The sequence below is a fragment of the Acanthaster planci genome, linkage group LG18 (genome assembly GCF_054643075.1).
Source record: "Acanthaster planci isolate LZ-2023a linkage group LG18, COTS_SCS, whole genome shotgun sequence".
NCBI classification, from domain to species: Eukaryota; Metazoa; Echinodermata; class Asteroidea; order Valvatida; family Acanthasteridae; genus Acanthaster; species Acanthaster planci.
In genome coordinates, this window is record NC_141794.1 from 2,763,920 (window position 1) to 2,788,287 (window position 24,368).

The window sequence follows — 24,368 nt, forward strand, 5'->3', positions numbered from 1 at the left end:
ACGTCCATTTTTATTTTTTTTTTCAATTTTAATTTAGATTTCCATTCTAATGGTATACGTATAATTTTTATTATTTTTCATCATTTTTCTTTGGGTATTTATTTTAAAATTCACACGCAGCCACTTCACATTCGGTTAAACCCCAGTTTTAACTCCTCTGTTATTAAACATTTTTTTAAAGAACTTCAACAATCACAAAGTAACAATTTTGCAAAACAGATGAATCGTTTAGAAACTTACGTATGATACTTCCCAGATGAATGAGATGAATTCCAAATGCATGTTTCCAAACGGAAGAATTTCCTTTGGCGACCGGGGGATTTCAAAGAATAAGCACCTACTTCCACGGTTGTAAACGCCATCTTCATTTGAAGAGACAGTCAACTGTAGTTCTCGTATCAGTCACTCAAGAAACTTGCTTCTTGGTGGTGCAGAAAGTCCCCAGCTCCGTACAGTCACATCGATAGCCGTTGCCAACTCAAATTTAGCATATTTCTGCGACTAACATATAGATAGGCTATAAATCCATTTGGACCGTAAGACAGTGTACGTGCCGAGCGATACACTGATGGTGTCGACTGCATGTCTGTGTGGTATTCCGCGTAAAGCAACATATGCAGCAAGGTATGAAACGGAGAGACCCCCCCTGCTTTGTATTGGTCATTGTCTCGCAGGAATCTGGGGAATTCCTTTCAGACATCTTGGGGGGATGTGTTAAGTAACAATAGTCTGGAATGTGTATAGGGATTGGATATGTTGGGGGGGGGTACCCCTCGGTCTCATTTCTTGCTGGGTATATAAAGCATGTACTGCGCCTGCGAAAGAAAAAATAGCTGTGCACCCAGCTGATGGGGTTAATACTCAACGGTTTGGGGCAGGAATGAAGCTTTTATGTACACGCAAATGTACATAGCTAGCCAACGCCGGACAAAACATTTTGTATACAAAATGACCTTTGAGGAAAGACTCCTTCGCACACACTTCCTCCATTTTACAGCCTCGTTTAATATCTCACAACACCCGTTTTATCACAATTTGGAAGCTGCTTCTGCGTATATTAAACACGAAAGAGGATATTGATCTATAGGCCTAACGCTTCATTTCCATCCAACATTCGCTACGTGTAGGTATATACAGTATATACAAATGCCTAAATATTTTATACAGCTGCTGTTATGCCTCGATTTATTACAACGGCAAACTTTTTTTTCTTGCTATGAATACACGTTCAGGGAAATGGTGAATTATTTCCATTGACCTACGGTGACCTATATCAGTTGTCGAAAATATATCTCTTTGTCTAAAATCTTATAGAAATCATTGTGTTTAATTAAATTTTACAATGAGTAGGCTGTTTCAAACCGTTTTTACGGATTTCTTAAGTTTTTAGTCACTCAAAACGATGCATATTTACAAACGAATTTTGTTTCGCAATATTTCAGCTAATCTCCTGGCTTCTGCGTGCTTTATTTAAGTGGAACAAATTTCAATATATGTGTTAATCGATCATTCTAAATTAAATTTTGAATAGTTTAAAATTGCAAACACTTCCGCGATTCGCTTTGTTCCCATGATGGAATTTTCTGACTATTTAAACCATTACAATGTCTAATACAGTATTAAACCAACTTCAACTTTCCAAGTTAAAAATAACTTCATACATAATACGAGATAGTATCAATCACTTCCGGGGGCAACAACTTATTCATGAAACCCCTTTATTTGTAGAATAAAAATTAAAAGATTAAATAGGTCAATAGTTAACTTTTCATAAATGAAGCGAAAAAACGACTAGTATGCTAAACGTGTGCACCAGCCGTTATTTCTACTTGGAGGCAAAGTGTATACGCCTCACCGTGATGACTTTCACCGAAGCACGTCCGGTGCAACCCAAGGGTGGATGGCGGAGGACCAGCTTTCAGTGGTGTGGTTTTTTGGAGGCAAGTTTTTGTTAGCCTTGTTCAATATCCATTCCTCCGCCACTGAGAAGGGCCACAGAAAATAAACAAGATATATTTAGTTGCATCTTTTGACCCCAAAAGTAATAAATTTCATCCTTCCCCCCCCAAAAAAAAGTTGGGGATCCATTCTTGGTGCAAACAATAGCACCTGACAATGTACAGCAGTTGCCTGAGTATTTGATAGCGAGAGCATTATCTGAAAGTGTACGGGCAAATAGCAACCACCAACTGGGAGCAAAAGCTACCTGGCTTGCGGCTTGCGATATAAGGACAGAGAACCAGAACTACGAAATAAATGAGCGCATATCCTATATACATGTACAAACACCTGAGGTTATTTTTAACATTGGGTGAAAGTCCCGTTAAAATCGAACTTACCTCTACGATTCTGCGTTGAAAATATGATAACATATTTCATGACTTGGTACAATCAATGACGTTTTCGATTCATTCCTACCCAATCCCTTGAGGGCCCATGATGCCCATTGATATCAATATGCACAACGAATCATTTTGTCGTAATTGTCGTATTCAAATTTTGCTTTCGATCTCGTATGCCATGTTAGAGGCTCCCACACTTCGATATCGCACATTCTCCTCTGTGGGTGGAGCCCTCGTATCCTCGTCTTTGTTAACATTGTTGCCACGGGTTTGTGAACTTGCATCATCCGCTGGTCTCCGGCGGCACAATACCCGGGACATGAGCGCCCTCTTGAGGGGAATCAACAGCGCACACACCACCGACGCGACGAAACTCGCCACCACCACGAACAGGCTCAAGGTGTAGTCGCCTGTCAAATCGTAAAATACACCTGCAGGCAAACGCATGTATTAAAATACATCATTTCGAGCAGCCGTGCAGGGCTGGCCTTTATACAATACAAACAATAGGCTACGCACTGCGAAAATGGCCTATGAAAAGTTTGGGGGCGTGTAACAAAATAATTCGATAATGATAAAATAGGCTTACCCGTATTTTTGATTCTGAATTGGTGCGCCATATAGAACACGAACATCAACACACAAGAAACGTTTTAATGTCTCTCCTTGAACTGCCAACGTGGGGAATTAAGTTTAACACTGACTTGTTCATAGCTAAACGTTCGAACATCGACAGGACATCAGCGCTAACCACCATGTTAGATGTTTATAGCTAAAGGGAGTAAAGCATACAAGACACTGGTGCCTAGGGCCTACAAAACACCGGTGCCTAGGCCTGCCCTGAAATCATGTGGGAAACTGTTCATTCGTAATCTTCGTTCTACTAATAAAGCCTGTACACTGGAAGCCTGGTGCACGTTTGTCGTGAAATAGTGGGCGTGGTTGAGTGATAGAAGGCTTATAGGTACCTGTCAACGGAGAGCCAATCAGCACGCCCGTTCCGAAGCCGAGTACAGCGATGGCAACAACAGCGCGAGGGCTGTAGTTCTGGAAGAGTTCACCCGCAGCTGCGAAGCACACGCCATGAACACCTCCACGACAGAAGCCCCAAACTATACATGTATTTGGAAACAAACGCACGGCAGTTATTCAGAAGCGTTGAGAAAGAAATCAAAGAAACCATTGCAAAGTTCCTGAATTTCAAAGTTGCGAGTCTAGCCTCGCAGTCTGGCTGGAAACTGACTACAGGTTACTAAGCAACATCCAGGCAACTGTACCGATGTATGTTACCTACGTATTCTTCATGGTGTCTCAAAAATGGTCTGTCAACATTTGAAGGCCTGCTTTTAAACATCATTCAGTTCTCAATGAAACTAACAAGTGCTAATCAATCAATAATGGATATAGCTAATTCAGAAGACGATGTGTAAACTAAGACAAAAGCACGCTGTCGGGAGTCCAACACATTTGGTGAGCAAGGCTTCCTGACGGGGAAGCCATCAGTTTGTTCGGTGTCTTACCGACTGCCAAGACGACCGTACTCCAGAATGCTGAAAAGACGGTGAAGAGGCCGGAAATCACAGCCCCGCCGACCGAGCTCACCACCACCACGTACAGCTTCAGGCACGGCAGACGATCCCCGAACACGGCAACGGTGAGTTTGCCCAGGATCTCGCCAGCTCCCGAGGCGGTCAGGGCCACTGATATCCTCTCGGTAGAGAGCCCGATCCCTTCCATGAAGCTCGACTTTGTGTGAAGCAAGAAAAACAGACAGACTAGAGGCTTTGGGGGTTGTTTCGCGGACAGTTAGACACAAATTGAATGTGCCGGAAGTTCTCTCATATTCAGACAAGGCCATCCACCTTTACTTAATAAATGAGTCTACACTGTTTACAAACAAACCAACCAACCAACAAAAAAGCCAAAAAACTGCTGCAAAATACATAATCCCCCTTTTTTGTTAGTCAATTGGAGTTAAATAAAATTAGCAAACTGATCAATGATTTGTTTTGCTTTCCCTGTGTGGCCAAGTGGTTGGGTCAGGTTCCATCATAGGGTTGGAGGTTCGAATCCCGCTGCTGGCAGTATGTTGTGGCCCTTGGCAAGCCACTTCACCCCTGCTTGCCTCTCTCCACCCAGAAGTATAAATGGGTACAAGTATTGGTACAAATGGGTACCAGCACTAGCTAGGGAAGCAACCTGTGATGGACTGGCATCTCATCCAGGGGGGAATAGAAATATTCTCGGTCGTTTAATGCCAAGGAAACCGCAATAAACACGGGCCTGATGAGCCAAATTGGCTCAGATCAGACTTGCTACATACTTGTACATGTACACACACCCGTTCTGACGGTATCAACCCTAAGGGCCTATTTGTTTTCACACGGATTTTGATCTCGATCATTGATCCCCAAGCTGGTTCGCGTTAACCATGGGGGCGGGGGTTCTGACGTCAGTGAACCAACGTCAGATCACTGATCGCGATCTAGAGCCGCGTGAAAGAAACAGGCCCCAATATCCAACCAATTCTTTTGAGCAAGGGGTGTCGCTGGTGCATGGATATTTATTTAATCTCACACTATTCGATGATACTTACGAAGTTGATAATGGCAAAGGTCCAGCCGAGCTGAGCGGTGGTGATGGATGACACCCACAGCCACACCTCGACATTCAGCACTTTCTCGCAGAACGACTTCAGACTCCCAACGCGACTTGGGACATCTCCCGTTAAGTCGGAGCCGCTGCGTGCCTGATCATCGGCTACCTGACCTTGGTCAGGCGCTCCAGACTCCACGGGAACTTCGGGTTTAGGGTTGGTGCAGTCTTGATCACTCGCCGGGTCCTCCGCGGCCTTGAGGAAGGGCAGGGCCGTCACCAGCCCGAGTCCCAGCGTGACCCCGCTGAGAAATCGGAAGGTGCTCCTCCAGCCGTGAGATGCGGTGAACGAATTGGCCAAAGGCCCCACCACCATGACACCTTTCAGAAACAAATGCCAAGACTGTTACTTTAAAGGTCAGCGGGGCACTTTTATCTCGTAAAGTAGTTTATATGTAATACTTGTAATGTAGGCCTAATACACGCAATAGCAAGGGCTCTGCACAAACAATCCCGTGGCAGATTGAGGAATATGTATCATGCACTTAAGCTTTAATTTGATACTCCTCCTTGTTTTGTCAAGGGTGATGTAACTTCTAGTAGTTGGGTTATGCCATTGATGTCATGTTCAAAAAACTTGCTATGTTATTATGGAACATTTCATAATACATGCGTCAGTGGGAGACGATCTAAGCCGCAGCTGGTAACTTCCGTAAGCGAGTGTTATTGTCAGCCTCTTTTGCCGAGAAATACAGACGAGTTACCATAGTGCGCCTCCAAGAGTTGGCAGCGCGTTGACCAGTCACAGTGCGTGAAATATGTCGACCTTTTTCAAACATGCATGGGTAGACAGATTTCGGGCACTACGGGTGGTCAACGCGTTGCAAACTCTTGTAGGTGCACTACTGTGAAACGCCCGTATTCGGACACGGCTTCAGCAGAATATTTACGTACCAGCGGAGGAGCCGATCATGGCGCCCCCTGTTGACCGACAGGCGCCCCCTTGTCCCAGGTACCAATCCATCAGCACACTGGCAGACCCACAGACCATGAACCCTGCGCCCACTCCCGTCAGTAACCCAAACGTCAGGTAGGCTTGGGGCAGCGAAGAGATGAAGGAGGTGGACAGGTATCCGGCCGCCGACAGAATAACCCCGAGGAAGACCACGCGCACGTTGCCAATCTTCCAGGACAGGATTGCCGTGAAGGGAGACAGGGTACCAAGCATGGCAGCGGCCAACGAGCCCACCCATCCTGATAACAGCAAAACGACGAGGCTACCATAAATTGTAGATTATTTAAGAGTGAAGTTTAGTTTGCCCGTCCCCTACACTCCTTTCTAAAGGGCTAACAAGATGTGAGGATTTTCGGTATGACGCATGACGTGATTCCTTCGAGCCCTCATTTGATAAATCCCACGCAAATAAGAATACAGGTGTTTCACAGTAGTGCGCCTCAAAGAGTTTCCACCACGTTGGCCTGTCACAATGCGCGAGATCTGTCGACCCAATGCGCGTTTAGAAAGGGTCGACAGATTCGGGCACTGTGATCGGCCAACGCAGTGCAGACTCTTGGAGGCGCACTACTGTGAATCGCCCGTATTATGGGTGTATTCCACCAAATGGTTGTATTTCTCCGCGCGAGCTCATTTATAGTTTGTGATCCCACGGGGCTTTTACAATAAGATATGCCATAACCAGGAGGTGTCATAGAAATATTTCTATAAATTCCGAATTTGGGACTGATATTTCCCAGTTCGGGGTGCTTCTTTCACAAAAAGCCCTAAATTGCGGGCCTATGTTGGATGGGGGCGGGCTCCATGTACATTCAGAGCTGAGCGCATAGTTTTACTACTATCATGGGGGTATCTTTGGGGAAAGGCGAATAAACAAATCGTGGCTTAAAATTAAAATTGAAACGAAAGTGTTGTTCTGGCCATAATCTTGAATTTCCAGTGAAAAAGAAAACTCTCTTCCCGAGCGTCAACAGGCGGCGCTATTTCGGTCTGATTTTGCACTGTTTTTTATAGGCGCGTATTTGGTGTAGTGCAACCTTATGGGCTCGTAATAAGCGCACGCTACTGCATAAGCACTCCACAATAATTTGCGCGCCTGTAGCTGGGACCCACATTGCGCTGTCTTGTAAAAAGGCTCAGGAATGCTAGTCATTAAAATAGGCTCACAAAACGGAGAGATCCGTGATACCTGGATGAAAACAGTACCCTAAAAATGATCGATATTGGATTACCCGGTTAAATTGAATAGACAATGACTGCTGGTAAACTCAGCTCTATAACGTGCATCCCAGACACCAAGGACAGTGTTGAGAGTTTTCACTGATTCTGGTTTTCTTAGGTGAGCGTAGATGTTACTCTTGTCTATGGTTTAACACACTGGTTTAATTTGCATCCTTAACTGCCCCGGGTAGCACCCTGTAGGCCTCAGGGGCAATTGAAACGAACGAAGATTGGGGGGAGGACAAAATTCGAGGATAAATTCAGCCCCGTTGGATATAGAAATGACTGTTGTGGGAACAAAAAAACATGTTTAAACAGTGCAGGGAACAACATCAACTTGATTGCATTCAGTATATTAATGTCCTGAATAGTTTGCAGACAACATGAACGTTACTTTATTGGTGTGTTAGAACGTTGCCTTATTCAGGTTAAATAAGTTTTTGTCTCTTTTTCTCTTGTTCTGTGGGTGTTTCATTTTGAGCCGACTGAAGAGTCGCTGATGTGAAAACCTTTTGGCAACATGCATAACAGGACTTAATAAATTTATTTGATTTGGTAGGAATTACAAGTTATAAACTAGTATATACTATCAGTACTAGAAGCGACTCGTTGGGTGAACAGTTTTGACTGAGGTCTTTTGTTACAATGATTTTTTATTTTATTTTATTTTTTGTGTGTGTGTCGATTTTCTGCTGAAAGAAGCCCAGGTACGGGGGCTGTATTCCATTGAAAGCTACCGACCCGTGCGCATTATGACCAAACCTGGTTTAAGATTTTGTACAGACTGCGGGTCAACCCGCATCATTCATTCAGATGTTTACATGGGCAAACAGTAGGATGATGCAATACCACGCCGATCCCGATAAGGTCTCTGTGCGGGTTTTTAAGGGGCGTATTCAGCATTTATAAGGGGGGAGCAGGGTGGAACTCTTCATTTAAATGAAGGAGGGGGTAAAATGATAGCCACTGAACCTCAACCGGGGCACACGTTTTCTCAACTTAAAATTTCGGCCATTGAAAATTTTAAATGTCTCTCTTCACCAATGAGTGCCTGTGAGGGCAAGGATGGTTGTGTTTAATTGAAAGAAAAGATTTGCACCTAAATATGGAGAATCGAGCAATATGCTCCCATGGGAGATGAAATGGACTTGGGAATGTTTCTGGGCCTGATGAACAGGGATAGTAGTGACGTAGCGCCTTTGTACGCTTTGTAAATACCATATTATCTTGTATTACTATTAAGTTTAAATATATTTTCATAATACATATTTTGCTCAATACAAAAAATTAGTTTTAACAATTTTGCCATCCCCAGCGTCCCGATTTTTCTCTTCAACTCTATCTAAAGAATGGGGAAGGAGTTGAATTTGAGCCCCCATGGAAATCTTGCGACTACACTGTATTCCCAAACCACTGAGAATAGATCAAATGAAACCAACAAATACCAAAATAATGGTCAATGGGGTAATTTCTTCTTTCAGATTTTTGCCCAAAATTGAAATAAAAAAATACATCAAACATGGGTACGAATTTACACGGCCATAATGGCAATAACGTCTTCACTTAATGATCTATGTAGACATAAAATCATCTCCAAACAAAATTTATGGACAATTTGGTATTCTAAATCTTAGAGACCTTGGGAGAGGTGTGAAATTGGCCCCGAAGTGAAAACATACTTCTGAAAAGCCCACTCGAAATAGTGTTAGAATTAGGGGCGTGTGTAGTTTTTTGGAGGAATGCCATTTAAAAAATACACCTACACGGGGGCCACGCGCCTCCGGAATTCTTCTTTGCAGAGGGCAAACAAAGCCGTGGATACACGTGTGGACACGGTCAGTCTGATGTTTGTACATATAGGGACAATTTAATCTATGCCGCACAACATTAATTATACTTTCCCCGACCGCTACGTTCAGCCTAGCTCTTTATAAAACAGATCTGTTTGTTCACTATACTCTCGGATGAAGCCATCCATTATTATCGTCAAGAGAAAGTATACCTTTTCGATGAGTTTGTTCTCTTGCAATATAAAATGCATCTCTGCCCGGTTCTTAAACCGATCAAGCCCAGTTTTCTTACAATCACAGGCCTTAAAGCAACCGTGGAAACTCTCCTAGCTCGCGCGTTTTCCTAAACAGCTACAATTATTATCACACCATCATGACATGATCGAGATGTATTTGACATAGGCCCTACCTGTCAAAACGGCACTGGTCTTAAACTCGGTCTGCAGTGGCCCTAAAAAGACACTGTAGTTGTACAGGGGGCCGAGGGACACCAGATATTGCATGAAGACGGCAACAGCGATGATATACTTCCAGTACCTTGACGCCATGTTGATCGAGGTTATGCTGTATATTTGATCGGGGCGTACACGCACACTCACTGCAGCGGTGAGCTGTTTAATAATACTCCTTCACTATGCGCGGTCTGAGTAGGGAGCATTCGACGTTGGCAGCCGCTGGGCGACTCGGACGCGTACTTGGCCGCTGTCCCGTGACCACCGCAATTATTATGACGTTTTGTGCGCATGTGTTCAAGTGCACGACTAGGGCATGATCACACGGTAGCAAACAATCAATGATCTGGCCTTGTCCTTACACAGCGCTGGCATTGCATCAGTCAATTGGATTTCCTCAGTTGTAAGCAGGAGCATACGTGGTCCGACTTTCCTGTACTTTTCCGTTTGCTAAATAAAATTTTTAAAATGGCGCCGTGATTGTGCTCTTTTAACAAGCCACTCCCGTATCAGTCCCCTAATCTATGGTTTCCTTTCTTTGTCGATTCGTCGGAAATAAGAATACGCTCCACCGTTAGCCTCTAGCCTTCTCGTAGCATTTTTGAAATTCATTTTTAACTGCATAAAAGATATATCCATTTTACGGAAACTTGCCGTTGCCCGTTTTACCTTCTACGCTTTACCTGACAATTGTTAGGGTGATGTTATATGCAGAAGCTTAAGGCATTTCATGTTTAGCCAGATTTCAGCCACGGTCTGAATTACAACCAAATTTGAGAAAGGAAAGAAAATGCCCGAAACATCTATTGCAGAAATATAGACCCCCCTACTGAAATACATGTACATGTGTTCGTACTAAGTACATTAAGGTTCAAAGTTCGGCTTAGCTTCCTGATTCTGAAAAATAGTGTAACTGAACACCGCGGCCCATTCAAGTTGAGGCTCCTAATGATGCCCTCAGAATGGCATAATGAAAATTGACATGACGGAGCCTGAGCTGAGAGCTTAAAGGTTTCAATATCATGTGACCCAACTAAAATAGTATGTTCATGTCACTGTATAGACTGGTTCCCGTCCCGTATGATGATAGTCTCCTCCGAAAATAGGGACCCGAAGGTTGAGGAAACGATGCCCATTCAGTGCACAAATCAAGCAGGACTCGAAGTTGATAGAATGCCGTTTTGCGTTTTCCTCTTAGCTACAGAAAAGAACTTCACTAAAAATTGTTCATTTATCTAAAATATAACACAATAATCACTGATTTAAAGGAAATTGTCGTAGAATGATTTATGGACGATAGTCACTGAAACCGACACTGTGATCAACAGAGGCTTAGCAAAGGTAGGTAAGTGTGTTTCATTGTCGCCTTATCGCCGACACCTAATTCAGGTTAAAGCATTGCTATTGGCCTGACAAAACTTAAATATCCGGCATGGGCTAATCGCGCACGTTAAACAGCTGTTTAAACGTGTGCGATTAGCTGAAGACCGGTAGCTGCTGCAGCTAGCCTCGGTCCAGCATGTTAATCAGGTGCTGTTAAATTAATTTTCGGTGCCTCCTTGAAATGTGTATACTGAACCCCCGGGTGCCTCTTCTGCCATGATTGTGATGGCAACCCTCGCACTCAAAAGAAAACTGAGTGGCCTTTTGGACAAGAAGCGCTGAACCGTATATAGTGCATGCGCCGGGTTTATGCCATGGTTTGCATGTGTATCACACATGACCTCGAAAAACCGACCTACTGGAGAAGCCGGCCACTATGCATTTACAGCACTGAGCCTAAAATGAAGTGGCCGTGTCCGTCAAGTTGAAGTTGCCTGATATTACATGGCATGTCGAGCGTGACCTTGCATGACTGTGCGACAGCGTGCATGTGCGAGGAAATTAAAGCCTAAAGCAGTTCGCACATTTGTTTAGGTCACAATCTTTGACGCCCCAGGGCACTTTACTCCAGGCTTAACTTTTGAGGGGGGGGTCATGCGAGGAGGGTGGGGGCATGGGAGAGGCTGTAGCTATCTCGAAAGCGACTACGTTTCAGACACAAGAACTGCATAGATACGCCTAAACAAGCAACATATTGCATTGCTTTTGGGACGTCTCCCTTAAATTCCCTCTTACGGAAAAAATATTTTGGCTGACACCTCTTTCAGAATCTTAATGGGGATGTAGCATAATTAATTACGCTGTGTGTATTTGCGATGTGCACTTTCCAATGTGACAGTTAGGTGAGAATTGATCCATCGAGCTCCTAGAGTGTGACGTCATTACGTTTCAGTTCTATTCGGATTAATTTCACTGTACGTTCGGTTCGGTGAGTGTATTTAGTCTTCAAGTAGAGCGCGGTCAAGACTAGACTTACTTGGTAGCTCATACAGCCGAATAGCAGTAACAGCAGAGGGCGCTACCCAAGCATAAGGCATGCTTAAATCCAGTCTTGGTGGCAGGTCAACCAGAGAGACTGGGCATTCCTTGCGCGCAACTCGAACAACCATGAGTGATAGCGCCTACGCGTACGCATCGCTCGACAGTTGGATACTAGATGACCCTCGCCAAGTGGCGTAACTCGGGGGGGGGGAGGTGCCCCAACCCCAGACGAATGCCCGTGTCCCCAGGTCCCCCCCTCCATTTTGAATCCGTGAACACCTCTGCTGCAGCTCATTGTCTTTTGGTGCCCCTTGAAACAAATGTGTGCACCCCTGGATGCCCCCCGGACAAATAACCCTTACACCACAGTGACTGCCCTTCTCTTGACGTACAGAATGCCATGTATACCCATATGGAGCTTCCAAAGTTTAACTAAACGTTCGGCAAGAACCTTGCGTCCTTGACCTAGGCACTTGACTTGTCTTATACAATCAACCACACCCACATAATGAAAATCCCCAATGGCTATACACTTCATTGAGTGGTCTACCACTGGCAGAGTTACCGTATCTCATGCCGATCACGTTGTAGGCGTTGACCTTGTACCACATAGGGTTAGTATATATGCCGTGTCACTGTGACGGGAGCTCTGTCTAATAGGGGAAGGAAAAGGGTCCGATTATCTCCCACGAACCCCCCCCCGGCAAAAGAGGCCTAGACCGCCTTAGGAATATAAATATTTGGAAAAAAATCAATCAAATATTATTTTGACGATGTATACTGAGTGATCTGAAATTATCACACGAATTCACGTAATTCACAGGAATTACATTGTTCGGACTCGACTGTATTCGTGCGCACAAAATCAATTTCTGGGGTAATTTGTGGGAACGAATTAATATTTCGTTTCTACTTTAATTAGCAATTCAAGTTAACAAAATTTCACCCTATACAGAGTCCCGGGCTATATTTCGGAAGCTTAGGGTTTGTGTACGTGTGTGGCCCTTAATCAGGCACTGCAAGTTCTTTTTTATATGATGTCCGTGATTAAAAGCAGGACCGAGTTTCATCTCTCACGTGCATGGTAGCGCCCTCTATCATTGATATTTCGCTGTGTTTGACATCGACAGTACAGAATGTCTCGGGCTGTTATATAGGCAAAGAGAATGCAAATCCCCTATTGGATTTAGTATCGATACCCTTGGAGTTGGGGGCCAATACTAATTGGGTTCCATTGTCCAGTGGTTACAACTACTGCATCGATGACGCGAGCGGGCGTGCTTTAAACCTCAAGTCTGTTTATAGAGACTATTGCCATATGAGTCTCTCCATTTTTGTACGAACCAAAAAGGCGGTTTATGCGTCAGTGCACATGGACAATTCGCGCATGTTGTGCTTATTCACACATTACGAACAGCCATTTTGGTTCCAAAGTCTGGAGTTGGTGCTACTCTCTCTATTTACTGCTCTGCCCTATTCCGATGCCGTCTTTACGACAGTGACCAGATATTGGCAGATAGGAAGGGTCGTGCACAGACGCGGTGGGGGGGTAGCCGAGTTTGAGACCCGCGCACGCCTAAAGGCCTTTTACTCATTTTGGCTTCACGGGTGCTGTCATGGTTTTAATGCATTGATGATTCTCTTGGTATACAAAGTGTATTGTTTACTTAGGTCTATGTCCATCGTTTTCCTTAGATTTTATTTGATAAAGTCTTGCTCTACGAGCAGTATTTACAAACATCAATATAAATTGTAGCAAAAAGTATTCGCCAAAAAAAGAAAGAAAAAAGCTGCAATTTTATATCCCAAAAGTAAATTAAATTAGTGGCTAAACTAAAATCTAACTGACGTAATTAAACTTAAAATGTCGTTTTTAAACGAGTAATAAGAAAAAAAAGAACGTGTGCGTGTACCAGGCTTTCTGAAAGAGCCACCCACTAGGTCGGCATATGGAAACTCATCAAATCTGTGATATTTTTATTATAAAAAGTCCAGTGTGATTGTGGCTGAGGGGACTCAACTCTCTTGTCATGGCTTGACCAGTGGAGCTCTTGAAGTATGCTACTGCATTTATATACACGGTATACATCTATGCTGGTCGATTAATTCTAAAAAAAATCATATAAACCTTTGTACTTCGTTTTTCTGCAACGTAGTGTTTGGTAAGTTATTTCCCTCTTATGACAAATCTATTTGATCAAAGTAAGTGTAGAAAATACAAATGAAAACAGAACAAAAATTGCAAAATCCTGGAACAACTACCACCACCATCCCCACCCAATCCCTCCCATATACCCCCACCCCCAACTAATCCCCTGCCCCACATTGAGAAATCCCCACCCCACACTAACAAAATGCCATCTCATCCCACCTTTTCCCCATTGCGCTCCACGATATCTCCTTTCCATCCCAATCAAATCAATTCCCACCCCACCCAGGCAGAACCCCATCCAACATCACTATCCTACCTCATTCCACCCAACAAGTATGCAAAGGTTGAACTGAGCCCTTATTGGAATTGAAGCTTGTTTGATTCTACAGGGGACGAAAGACTCGAGCGATTGTGTGCAAACATTACATGCACGGTATATACGTGTACATGTTCATGTAATACGAATGAAAACCTTAATCTAACTACCCAATAAATCCCCACCCCATGCAGACAAATCCCCGACCCCCCATGCAATAAGAAATTCTCACCTCCCCCTACCCAGCCCCCATTATATTCCACCATAATTTCCTCATGGGCCTAAAATATAATGATGCCATGCTTTGTTTATATGTGCGCTTTCTTATGGGGGCTCCGTGGATCACTTCCCACCCCACTGTCACAGAATTGCGCACATATAAATAAAGCGTGACGTCATTACGTTACAGGTCTATGCTATCCCACCAAACACACAAATATCCACCCACGTAGCCACACCCCCATCCCCTACCCCCACTCTACCCCAAAAATCCCTAACCAAGGGTTTAGAACTGGGATTAGCAGAGAATTGAATGCTAAACTACCTCTAATCAGTACCTTCGGGAGACATTATACTTACAACCATTACGCACGATCTCCGGGTTGTTTTTAAAATCAGATTTCCATTTCATATGCAGGGTTGTAGGTCCCCACACTGCGATGTTTGATATCCTCCACAGGCGGAACCTTCGTGCTATTGCCTTGGTAGTTGTTATTGACATCATCCGCTGGTCTTCGGCAGCATGGCACCCGGGACACGAGCGCCCTCTTGAGAGGGATGGACAGCGCGCACAGCACCGACGTGACGAAACTGGACACGACCGCGAACAGGCTCAAATTGTAGTCGCCTGTCAAGTCGAAAAAAACACCTGCAGAAAAATACACGTTAAAATATGTATATCAGGGCCGTTCATCCGAATCAAGTACACGAATACCCGGCCGTTGACCGGTAATTGGATCGGTAAACCCCTGACCAACTTTACAAATTACCTGGTGACTTTGCTTGCAGGAGGAATTAGGAGTCAGTCCCTACAAATCTTTCTAAACTAATAAATCTGCAGAAAAAAAACTCGTTCGAATTATCACAAATTTGCCTTATGGGGCCCACAGTCAACCCCTGTTACGTGAGCTCAAATACTTAAGTGTTACAAACTTAAACAGTTATCAATAAGCATTATTTATGTATAAGTATAAAAATAATTTGATGCCCCTAACAGACCCAAACATGTTTGTATTTAACTGTAGATTGCATAAATACAACACTCGTTCGTCAACCAACCTTCATTTTCAGATACTGCAACACAGAACTTCTGACTATCAATTTAACATTAAATACTCTGGTCCCAAATTTTAGAATATTACACCATCCTCAATGAGATTTTAAAGACCACATACCATCTTTAAGCGGTAACTTAAGATCTTTCTCATGTAAAGCAATATAATTTTCATTGTCACAATGACTACTTCTGATCATATTAGTAGCTATGAAAATTAACTTGACCTTTTCTTTTCATGGTCCATCTTCAACAATTACTCTATAATTGCTTAGAGCTACAATTATTTGTTGTTTCTTATATATGTATGTATGTTTTGTTTAAGGGCATGTCTAACACAAGCTTTGCTTTTAAGGTGTTGCCACCTCTTCTGGCATATATGTCTTTTAGACTTGTCTTATTATTATTATTTCTGCCACGGGAGGAAATAAATGTGTGTGTCATGAGATGCCCATTTCAGAATGAAACCCGGGGTATGCGAAATTTTAATGAAGCCTTGTTTATGCTTTCTTCTTTGAAGCTTGATGCATCATTGCCAGTAAAACAGACTAGCGTAAAAATATCGCAAACAATATTTGGTAGTTGAATCCTTCACAAGTCCCTATAAGTCCATCATAAATTCATCACCAGAAATCCCTTACGAGCCATGTGGTCTTAAGCAAGTCACTAGCTACTCAAATGAACCGATACAACCACTCCTATATCCAGTAAGAAATGATACCAAGGGGTACCCCCCCCACATGTCTAATTGCTATTCGCACTGTAGACTATTGCTACCTAACACATCCCTCTTAAGTGTCTGAAAAGAATTCCTCACTGCAGATTCCAGTGAAAAAATAACCAACACGAAGCATGGGGGAGGTCCTCTCCGTCTTATATCTTGCTTCCTACGCGCACTCCTTCAGTGCCAATGTTCACCTCGTTACTTACGACGGGCCTTGTAAAAGGACTTAAATATATCAAAGGACTTGTAATAGGGTCGACTAGAACAATCGGCTTCAACACATCTAACAGTATTCAATTAACGTCTTTGTTTTGGAACATTAGCCACTTAGGCGCTACATGCTTCTTCTTTGCCATAGTAAAATGATTGACGAGTAAAGGCCTTACCTGTTAACGGGGAGCCAATCAGAACGCCTGTTCCGAATCCTAGTAGCGAAATCCCGACGATGGCGTGAGGACCGTAGTTCGTAAACAGCTCAGCCGGTGCCGCGTAGGTAAGACTATAAAGGCCTCCTCGACAAAAGCCCCAAGCTAAAACAAACAAACAAACAAACACCCCAACACCCCAACAAACAAACAAACAAACAAACAAACAAATGGAGTGTTTGTAGGTGTGCTGAGGAAAAACTTTGAAGGAAAAATGAGTTTTTGTTACCGAGCAGTGCACTCGGAGCAGCTTCTAAATTAATTTAACCGTTAAACTGGTCAAAAAGTTTGGTTCAACAACACTTTACACCTGCCAACCGAAATGATGAAAAATATTGCATCAAAGTAGTTATCACCACTCTCAAAAGTAAATTCCTTCAGTGGATACCAAGGTCGACTGAACTTCCCTTTTTATCCAAAGTCGTTACGGGACAAGCCTGTTTGATACAGAAAAACAGGTGTAATCACACTTTTCTTGCTGAGTGTGACAGAAACATGATTTCTCACCAACGCCCCGACGGACGCTATGTCACTGTTCTGTGTAAGCAGGTTAGGATTGTTTTGGTCAGTGCCTTAAGTTACCAAATGAGAGGACGACCATGCTCCAGAAAGCTGAACAGAGGGTCAGGAAACCAGACACAACAGCTCCTCCGATGGAACTAGCCACTGCTACGTACAGCTTCAGGCACGACAGGCGGTCCCCGAATGCAGAAAACGCTAGTTTGCTCACGACCTCGGCAGCTCCAAAAACCGTCAGAGCAATCGATATCTCCTGAGTAGCAAGCCCGATCCCGTCCATGAAACTCGACTTTCGAATCACAAAAAGAAGCAAAAAAATACGAGCAGGTATATATCAAAACGTCATTACCGTATTTTGTGAAGTCGGCTCCGATATCTTTCAGCGGTTGGTTTGATAGTGTTCAAAATGGCGTCAATTGGCCTGACGCTTTTCATTTAAACAAGTAACGTCATTAGAATTCACTTCTCAGCAAGTGATAAGCTCAGGAGAGCAAATACGGTGGCCATGAAGGAACATTCACTGTCAAGATCCTGACACTCAGCAGCTACGTCCTTATAGTTACAGGGGTACTTTATTGGAAGAATAATTTAGGCCTATGGGATACACTGTCTTGTTTATGCAAACATGTGTAATACCGTCCTTGATGCGCGCATAATTTCACCTATTTAGCATCTTTTGCATTGGCGTTCAGCGCAGGAAGGATATAAAATTAAATTTGATAGCGCTCACGTAGTTGACAATGGCAAAGGTCCAGCCAAGCTGAGCGGTGGTGATGGACGACACCCACAGCCACACCTCGACATTCTGCACCTTCTCACAGAACGACTTCAGCCCCTTTCTACGATGAGGGCCACTGCTCGCCGAGTCGGTGCCGCCTGACGCCTCACCGCCCGCTCCTCGGCCCAGGTCGGTTTTGCCGGGCTCCGGAACTGCAGAATTTGGATCAGTACTGTCGCTTCGATCGCTCGTTGGTTCTTTCTCTGCGGGCTTGAGGAATGGCAGGGCCGTCAGCAATCCGACAGCCAGCGTGATACCGCTGAGGATGCGGAGGGCATTCCTCCATCCGTACGATGTGGTGAGAGAATTGAGGACAGGCCCAAAAACCATCACACCTTTCCGGACAAAATCCAGAAAATTGCAAGATTATCAAACAGATGTTTGAAACGGTGCAGTCTTCTTTTTGACATCAATGGCAAACTTTTACTCTGACATGGAGGATTCGGCGACCACAAAATCGCCATATTTATTTGCTTAGTGATTAAGCATGTGGTCTCTATACTTAACGTGGAATATTGCTCTTGAGGACAGTAACTGCAAAATGCTACTTCAGGTTCCAGAAATTTGTTTCTGTTTCTTTTTATTTGTATTCTTATTGTAATGTCAACAGAAAAGCATAAAAAGTGGCATTGAATTTACTGTGTTGGTCATGTTCCCTTCGTAATTGTAGACATTGTGTTATTGTTGATTCTTGACTTATAATACGCACCGGCAGAGGTTCCGACCAATGCGCCCCCTGTTGCTCGGCAGGTGCCCCCTCGACCCTGGTACCAATTCATCAGTACACTCGAAGAGCCGCAGAATATGAAACCCTCGCCCACTCCCGTCATTATGCCGTACGTCAGGTAGCCTTGAGCCAGCGAAGAAATGAAGGAAGTGGACAGGCATCCAGCCGCCGTCAGAATGACACCGAGGTAAACCACGCGTGCGTTGCCGATCTTCCAGCCGAGGGCGGCCGCGAGTGGGGATACGCCACACACCATAGCGGAGGCCAAGGAGCCCACCCATCCTGATAGAAAAAAAAACCGGTTTGATTAAACGGTGTAAAGGTGTAAAACAAAGGATCACAGAGGTTTTAAGTACAAGGCTCCAGAAGTGGCAACAAATCAATTTTTGCAAGTCTAAGCCAAGCCACACGTCACCTGGTCCAGTCATATGCAAATCAAGTCATTTGATCACAGGTCAAGTCAAGTCTAAAGTCAATAGTTCAAGCACAAGCAAGTCACAAGTTTTTTTTTACCCAAGCACAAATCAAGTAGTGCTTTGTGGGTATCAAGCCACAGTCTAGTCTTAGTTCCAAGACTTTCCATATTCCACGATCCGCATGACGAACCACACAGGAAGGCTGTGGAGAATTATTTTGTTTGACTAGGGGCGGCAACAGAGTATGGTAATAACCGTGAGATATTGAATTATTCACATCACTTGAGCGAAGATTGGCGGAATTATGCAAATAACCTTCATCCTCTCAACATGATTCACGTTCACGAAAGACGTTTTTAAATTGAAACATCAGCCAACATCATGTTTAACCTTTTAAAAGATGCTTTGACTTAAACACTCACAAATATCCTTCTATAGTCTGGGGCAGTATAAACCAAGAACTTGCGCAGACGACTCAAAATTTGAGCCATTTTCAATTTTTGCCATGTTGCACATTGTGGCACAAGGTACAATCACGATATATGATGTCTCTGTTCGCTTTTACTGTGAACTTTGCCCTTATCCCCCCAAACTGGAAATGTACAGGATGAATTCTCAACAGATATCAGGGTTATGGGTAGTTGTTATAAAAAATAATCGGTTAGGGTGTCTTAAAGGTATGTTACAACCACCTAAATTGTCGGCCTTGGAGATCGGGACACGATTTTAGCACCTTTTGTAGAGTAGCAGTCGCCATGTTTAGGTTGACTTAGTGTCTTCGGTCGATATTTCTCTGATTGTAAAATCGCCCATAGTGAGAATTCCAGCCTCAGATTTAAAAAGGCCTTGTGTTATCGGTGTCCGTATAGTTAAGAATCTGTTTGAATGTCTGAGGCTGTTGAATTGAAACCGATTTCCAACGAGACTGCCAAGCTAATCACGTGTTCGGAAGATTCGGAAGAAAGCGACGCATACTTTCAGTTCCATGTTTCCAACTCCGAGGGTTTCGATGACTTTGTCTTTTGTGAATCGTTTTCTTTCACCAAACACTAACAATCAAAAACGGCATACCGACTATTGGCGTCGTGAAGAGACTGAATAGAACGAACAGTAAGATGCAACTCGTCAATGACAGTTAGTTTGGTAATAAGCCATTTGTGAGTTAAATTCGAATAAAATTTGGCACACAGTTCTTTAAATTCACGTGAACATAACAACTTGAATTCTGCATCCTAAAACCACCGTTGCTATACCACGTGATTCAAGGCAAGCTTTTGCTTAGTTACTAAGAGACGCCTTGCAACAATACACTTTTCTTAATGGATAGGAACAGCACAAAGGAACCAGTCCATTCCAGAGATGGTGGTCGCTATGCAAAAGCTTGCCCCGAATCACGAGGTATAGCAACAGTGTCTTTAGTCTGGGGAATTCAAATTGTTACGTTTCTATGCAATCAGATAACACAGTGTACCAGATTTGATTCAAATTTAACTCGCAAGTGGCTTATTGGGTTGTAATACAATTGTGCTGCTGCATGGCAGTTGAGTAGATACCTTTGCTTCACAGCTCAAGTTACAATTTGTTAATTATGGTCCTCGACAATAAGGAAATAATTCATCATTCTAAGCTTAGAACGCCTCGCAAAAATCAGGACATCGTAATTCTTTGTAGTGGGGAGGCAAAATGTGGAATTTTCTTTTCGTGTAACCTTTTTTCGGCCCTTCTTAGGGGTAACAACGAAGCTACATTTCAGGCTGTTTGCATGGTTGTGGGAGGAAGGGGAACTGTATTCGATAAATATCATGTTGTTTTTTTGGAGGGGGGGAATGCTTTGACCATGTTGGCGCTCCCCGGATGCCCCCCTTGCTTGTACTACAAATCAGCTCACCTGTGGAAACGGCACTGGTCCCAAACTCTATCTGCAGCGGTGTTAAAAAGACGCTGAAGTTATACATGGGACCGACGGACAGCAGAAACTGCAGGAACACAGCAACAGCAACGAGCAGCCTCCAGTAGCGTGACATGTTGGTTGGGGTCCCACCGAAGCGCTGCTGCTTCAAACGGTAGGCTGAGCGCGGGTATGTTGCGGTAGTGAAGTAATTGCATGGGTATGGTGGGTTGGGATGGCAACCAATCGACGGGAGCCAGCCGCGTCCGCAAGTGTTAGCCCCAGCAAGCAATGCGCATGCCGGCAGCACACGTCACCGTTAAGTGATACACTAGTGCAACGTTACCCAGAAAGTACATAACTCCGGCCTTGGCTGGCGTGTTTTTGTCATAAATCAAACGGTTTCATTCTAAACTACCTTTTTCTTTGCCCGTTTCAAAATGGGATCGTTTTCCATCAGAGTCCTGCATTAGCTTTCAAGATCTCCATCCCGTTGTAATCTCCCTCTCTGCATGTTGCTACTCGGCACGCTCCATTTTGAAGTCTGTAATTTTACGGAACAAAGTTTCTCCTGACGAGATGTTTGAGATCCATTTTGGTTAATAATTATGATCGACAAGCGGACTATTGTTTTTAATATTCAAAACATTAAAAAAACACAAAAATATAAGACTCTGTTATGTAATCAAGTAACTGCTGTTTGGTTTCGCTTTCCTCTCGAGCTGAGAGCAAATATTTCGTGACTCTAGTGTACCATTATTGAAGTTTGTCCACCCAGCCATTGCCGTTTCTACAGGTAGCTTTTAGTAGGCCAGCCCTCCCATCCGAAAAAGTCAATTGTCGAATGAGAATTGAGCAGAAAGTCCATAAAAGAAGGCAATAAATCGTTGTGCGTGATCTGACGATACCTTGAATACAGAGGCTTCATCACTTAATGGCCGAGTAGCCTCGAATTCAAGGATTCACCACTGAAGAACCTCTCGGCCGAAATATTTTTATTTATATCCCACTTGCAGTGCGATTTCCAGTGAGGTTATTCGAGCGGTACTCTACTGGGAGAGCAAAAAAATCCCGAAGGCCCATTTACACAAGCGTGCTGTGACGGAATTTCGCGCAGTCAAAAAATATGCAACACAATTCCACGTGTGTAAACGCTATACCTTACCTTTACACAGGAGTCGCGGAAACCCGTTCCGTATTTGTTACTTTTTATTCCACAAGGACGTACGTCCGGGCTGCAACGCCATAGCTGCCATGAAAACGCTGATTGGCTTGCAATGCACAGTCGCAGCGCGACAGATCGCCATGGATTCTAAGGGTATAGTCCACTAATTCAAGCCCTATTGAAAACAGTGTAAAATCAGCACTGTTCAGGGCCCAATAACATGCACACCAGCATCCCTGAGATTTCAGAAACAAAAATGAAATTATTGCTTAGTCACTAATCTTTCAATTTCTTTCCAATTTTTTGTTGGTTAATCAATGTCTTTTTTAATTATTCCCACAAAACAAAATCACCACCCGAAAAGTGAATTTCCCTAAGTCCGATTGCAGCCATTTTTCAAGAGGCAAACCTCAACTTTCTCGGGCACTTAGGACCATTTTCAGCTTTAGTTTTCAGCCCTTCTGATCTCATATGAAAGCTCAAAGACCCAGGGAGTTCATCCTGGCAACGATTTACACAATCTCACCATTTTGGGGGCCAAACAATCTCCTTTTTCAAAAGATACTATGGGGCACTTTTAATGCTAATGAGCTGGCCAGACATTCTCACGTGACTTAGTGGTCTGCACCCCTGAACACACCTTTTCATTGAGCGACTGCGCAGTTAAACCCTTCTGAATTAAAACAACGAGTACATGACAGGCAACATTTTCTCGGAAATGCCACGAAGCCTCCCAAAAGCAACCGTGACGTGCATGGTCGGAACACAGTGATGTCACCAAAAAATTAGGGCACAGCGAAAAGAGGTGGACTAATTACTGCGTCTCCGGCTTATCCATCGAGACGATTAGGTTCATTTCGCTTGCATACCGTGGTCAGTGCCAGCAATGACCAGATACAAGGTTAAGGATTGCTCTTTTGAACCATTCTGTGTGGGGGATCATCTTATTATTTCATTCATGATTCGACAATTGTCTTGATATTGTGTTTGCCTGCGTTTGTTTGTGTGTTGAGGTATATGCTCTTGTCAGTCGGGCATAGTCATAAAATCTCTACCTTGTTGCTCATGAAACTACGAAAGCCCTGAAGTGCCACCAAGTGTACTTTTTAAAAAGTGAAGTATACTTTTTCCCGTTTGTTATTACGAGATTGCAGTTTGCATAGGGCTAACTATGCATGCAAATTACGTATCTCGTAAAATTAAACGTTTCCATAAAATAAAAACAATTTCTCTAAAAGCAGATCACAGAATACGATCTCAAAAAATATGTATCTCGTAAAATAAACTTAGAAACAATATACTTCTCTTAATTAAAAAAAGATATACTTGTTGGCAATCCAGGGCTTTCGTATGAACCAAACAAATGGCAGAACATTGATCCTGACTTAAACTTCAGTACCACTGATATGTTATGATTTATGATCAAGATAAATTCTTAAATGATACTACACTGCTCTTTTGTAAACTTCGAGCATTAACGTGTAACAAACACGTTAATGCTCGAAGTTTACAAAAGAGCATAATTTATTGAATGTTATTGATTAGGTTAACTTTAAAAAGGTTAACAGTTATTTAAACATTTAATCACCGTTTAGGAATTACAATTTGTTGATTCAAATTGGAGATTACGAAATTGAAAATTCTCGTAGACCAAACAAACGGATGATGGGGCAGAACTTTAACAATAAAGGACCGAGACCAGTTATACCCGGTTTGAGGCCTCGTGAGTCTCATCCAGTAGCGTACAATAATATTTAAGCCTTTCTTTTACGACCCAGACACCGTTCCATCAAGGCAGGCCGGTTGGCAATTTCATTTCAAAAACATTTCCAGACGCAACATACTAAATCGTCTCAACCCCAGCCCCGATATCGTGCACGACATGGGGCCGATGGGTACCCCCCCCACATGTCCAATCCCTATACACACTCTAGACTATTGTTACCTAACACATCCTGCCTAAAAGTCTGTAATAATCCCTGAGATTCCGATCAAATAATGACCAACACAAAGGCGTAGGGGGGTCTCTCCGCCCCATATCTTGCATTATATACCAGCCCCCGACTACAAAGCTCTTTGTTTTTCAAGGCCAGTCCTGCTCAATAACAGTCCCATAATCTTCTCAATAACACCCTTCTAATCCGATAACCCTCCTTGGTTCATCTCATATTCCCAATTTCTAAATGTCAGCTATTTTAGACTTTTT

General features: G+C 43.4%; 2 protein-coding genes across 2 annotated transcripts; both read right to left on the reverse strand.

Moving 5' to 3' along the window:
• Positions 1-985: 985 nt before the first annotated feature.
• LOC110978011 (monocarboxylate transporter 13-like) lies at positions 986-9,785 on the reverse strand. The gene is made up of 6 exons (XM_022232638.2): positions 9,373-9,785; positions 5,892-6,191; positions 4,939-5,318; positions 3,863-4,088; positions 3,311-3,454; positions 986-2,773 (listed from the first exon to the last, which is right to left on the reverse strand). Exons 1-6 carry the CDS (start codon positions 9,509-9,511, stop codon positions 2,493-2,495), a joined length of 1,470 nt encoding a protein of 489 aa, XP_022088330.2. The 5' UTR covers positions 9,512-9,785; the 3' UTR covers positions 986-2,492.
• Positions 9,786-14,103: 4,318 nt separating this feature from the next.
• LOC147796098 (monocarboxylate transporter 13-like) lies at positions 14,104-21,230 on the reverse strand. The gene is made up of 6 exons (XM_087148716.1): positions 20,998-21,230; positions 18,676-18,975; positions 17,919-18,301; positions 17,252-17,477; positions 16,631-16,774; positions 14,104-15,115 (listed from the first exon to the last, which is right to left on the reverse strand). The coding sequence occupies exons 1-6, from the start codon at positions 21,131-21,133 to the stop codon at positions 14,862-14,864; spliced, it is 1,443 nt and encodes a 480-aa protein (XP_087004842.1). The 5' UTR covers positions 21,134-21,230; the 3' UTR covers positions 14,104-14,861.
• Positions 21,231-24,368: the final 3,138 nt, after the last annotated feature.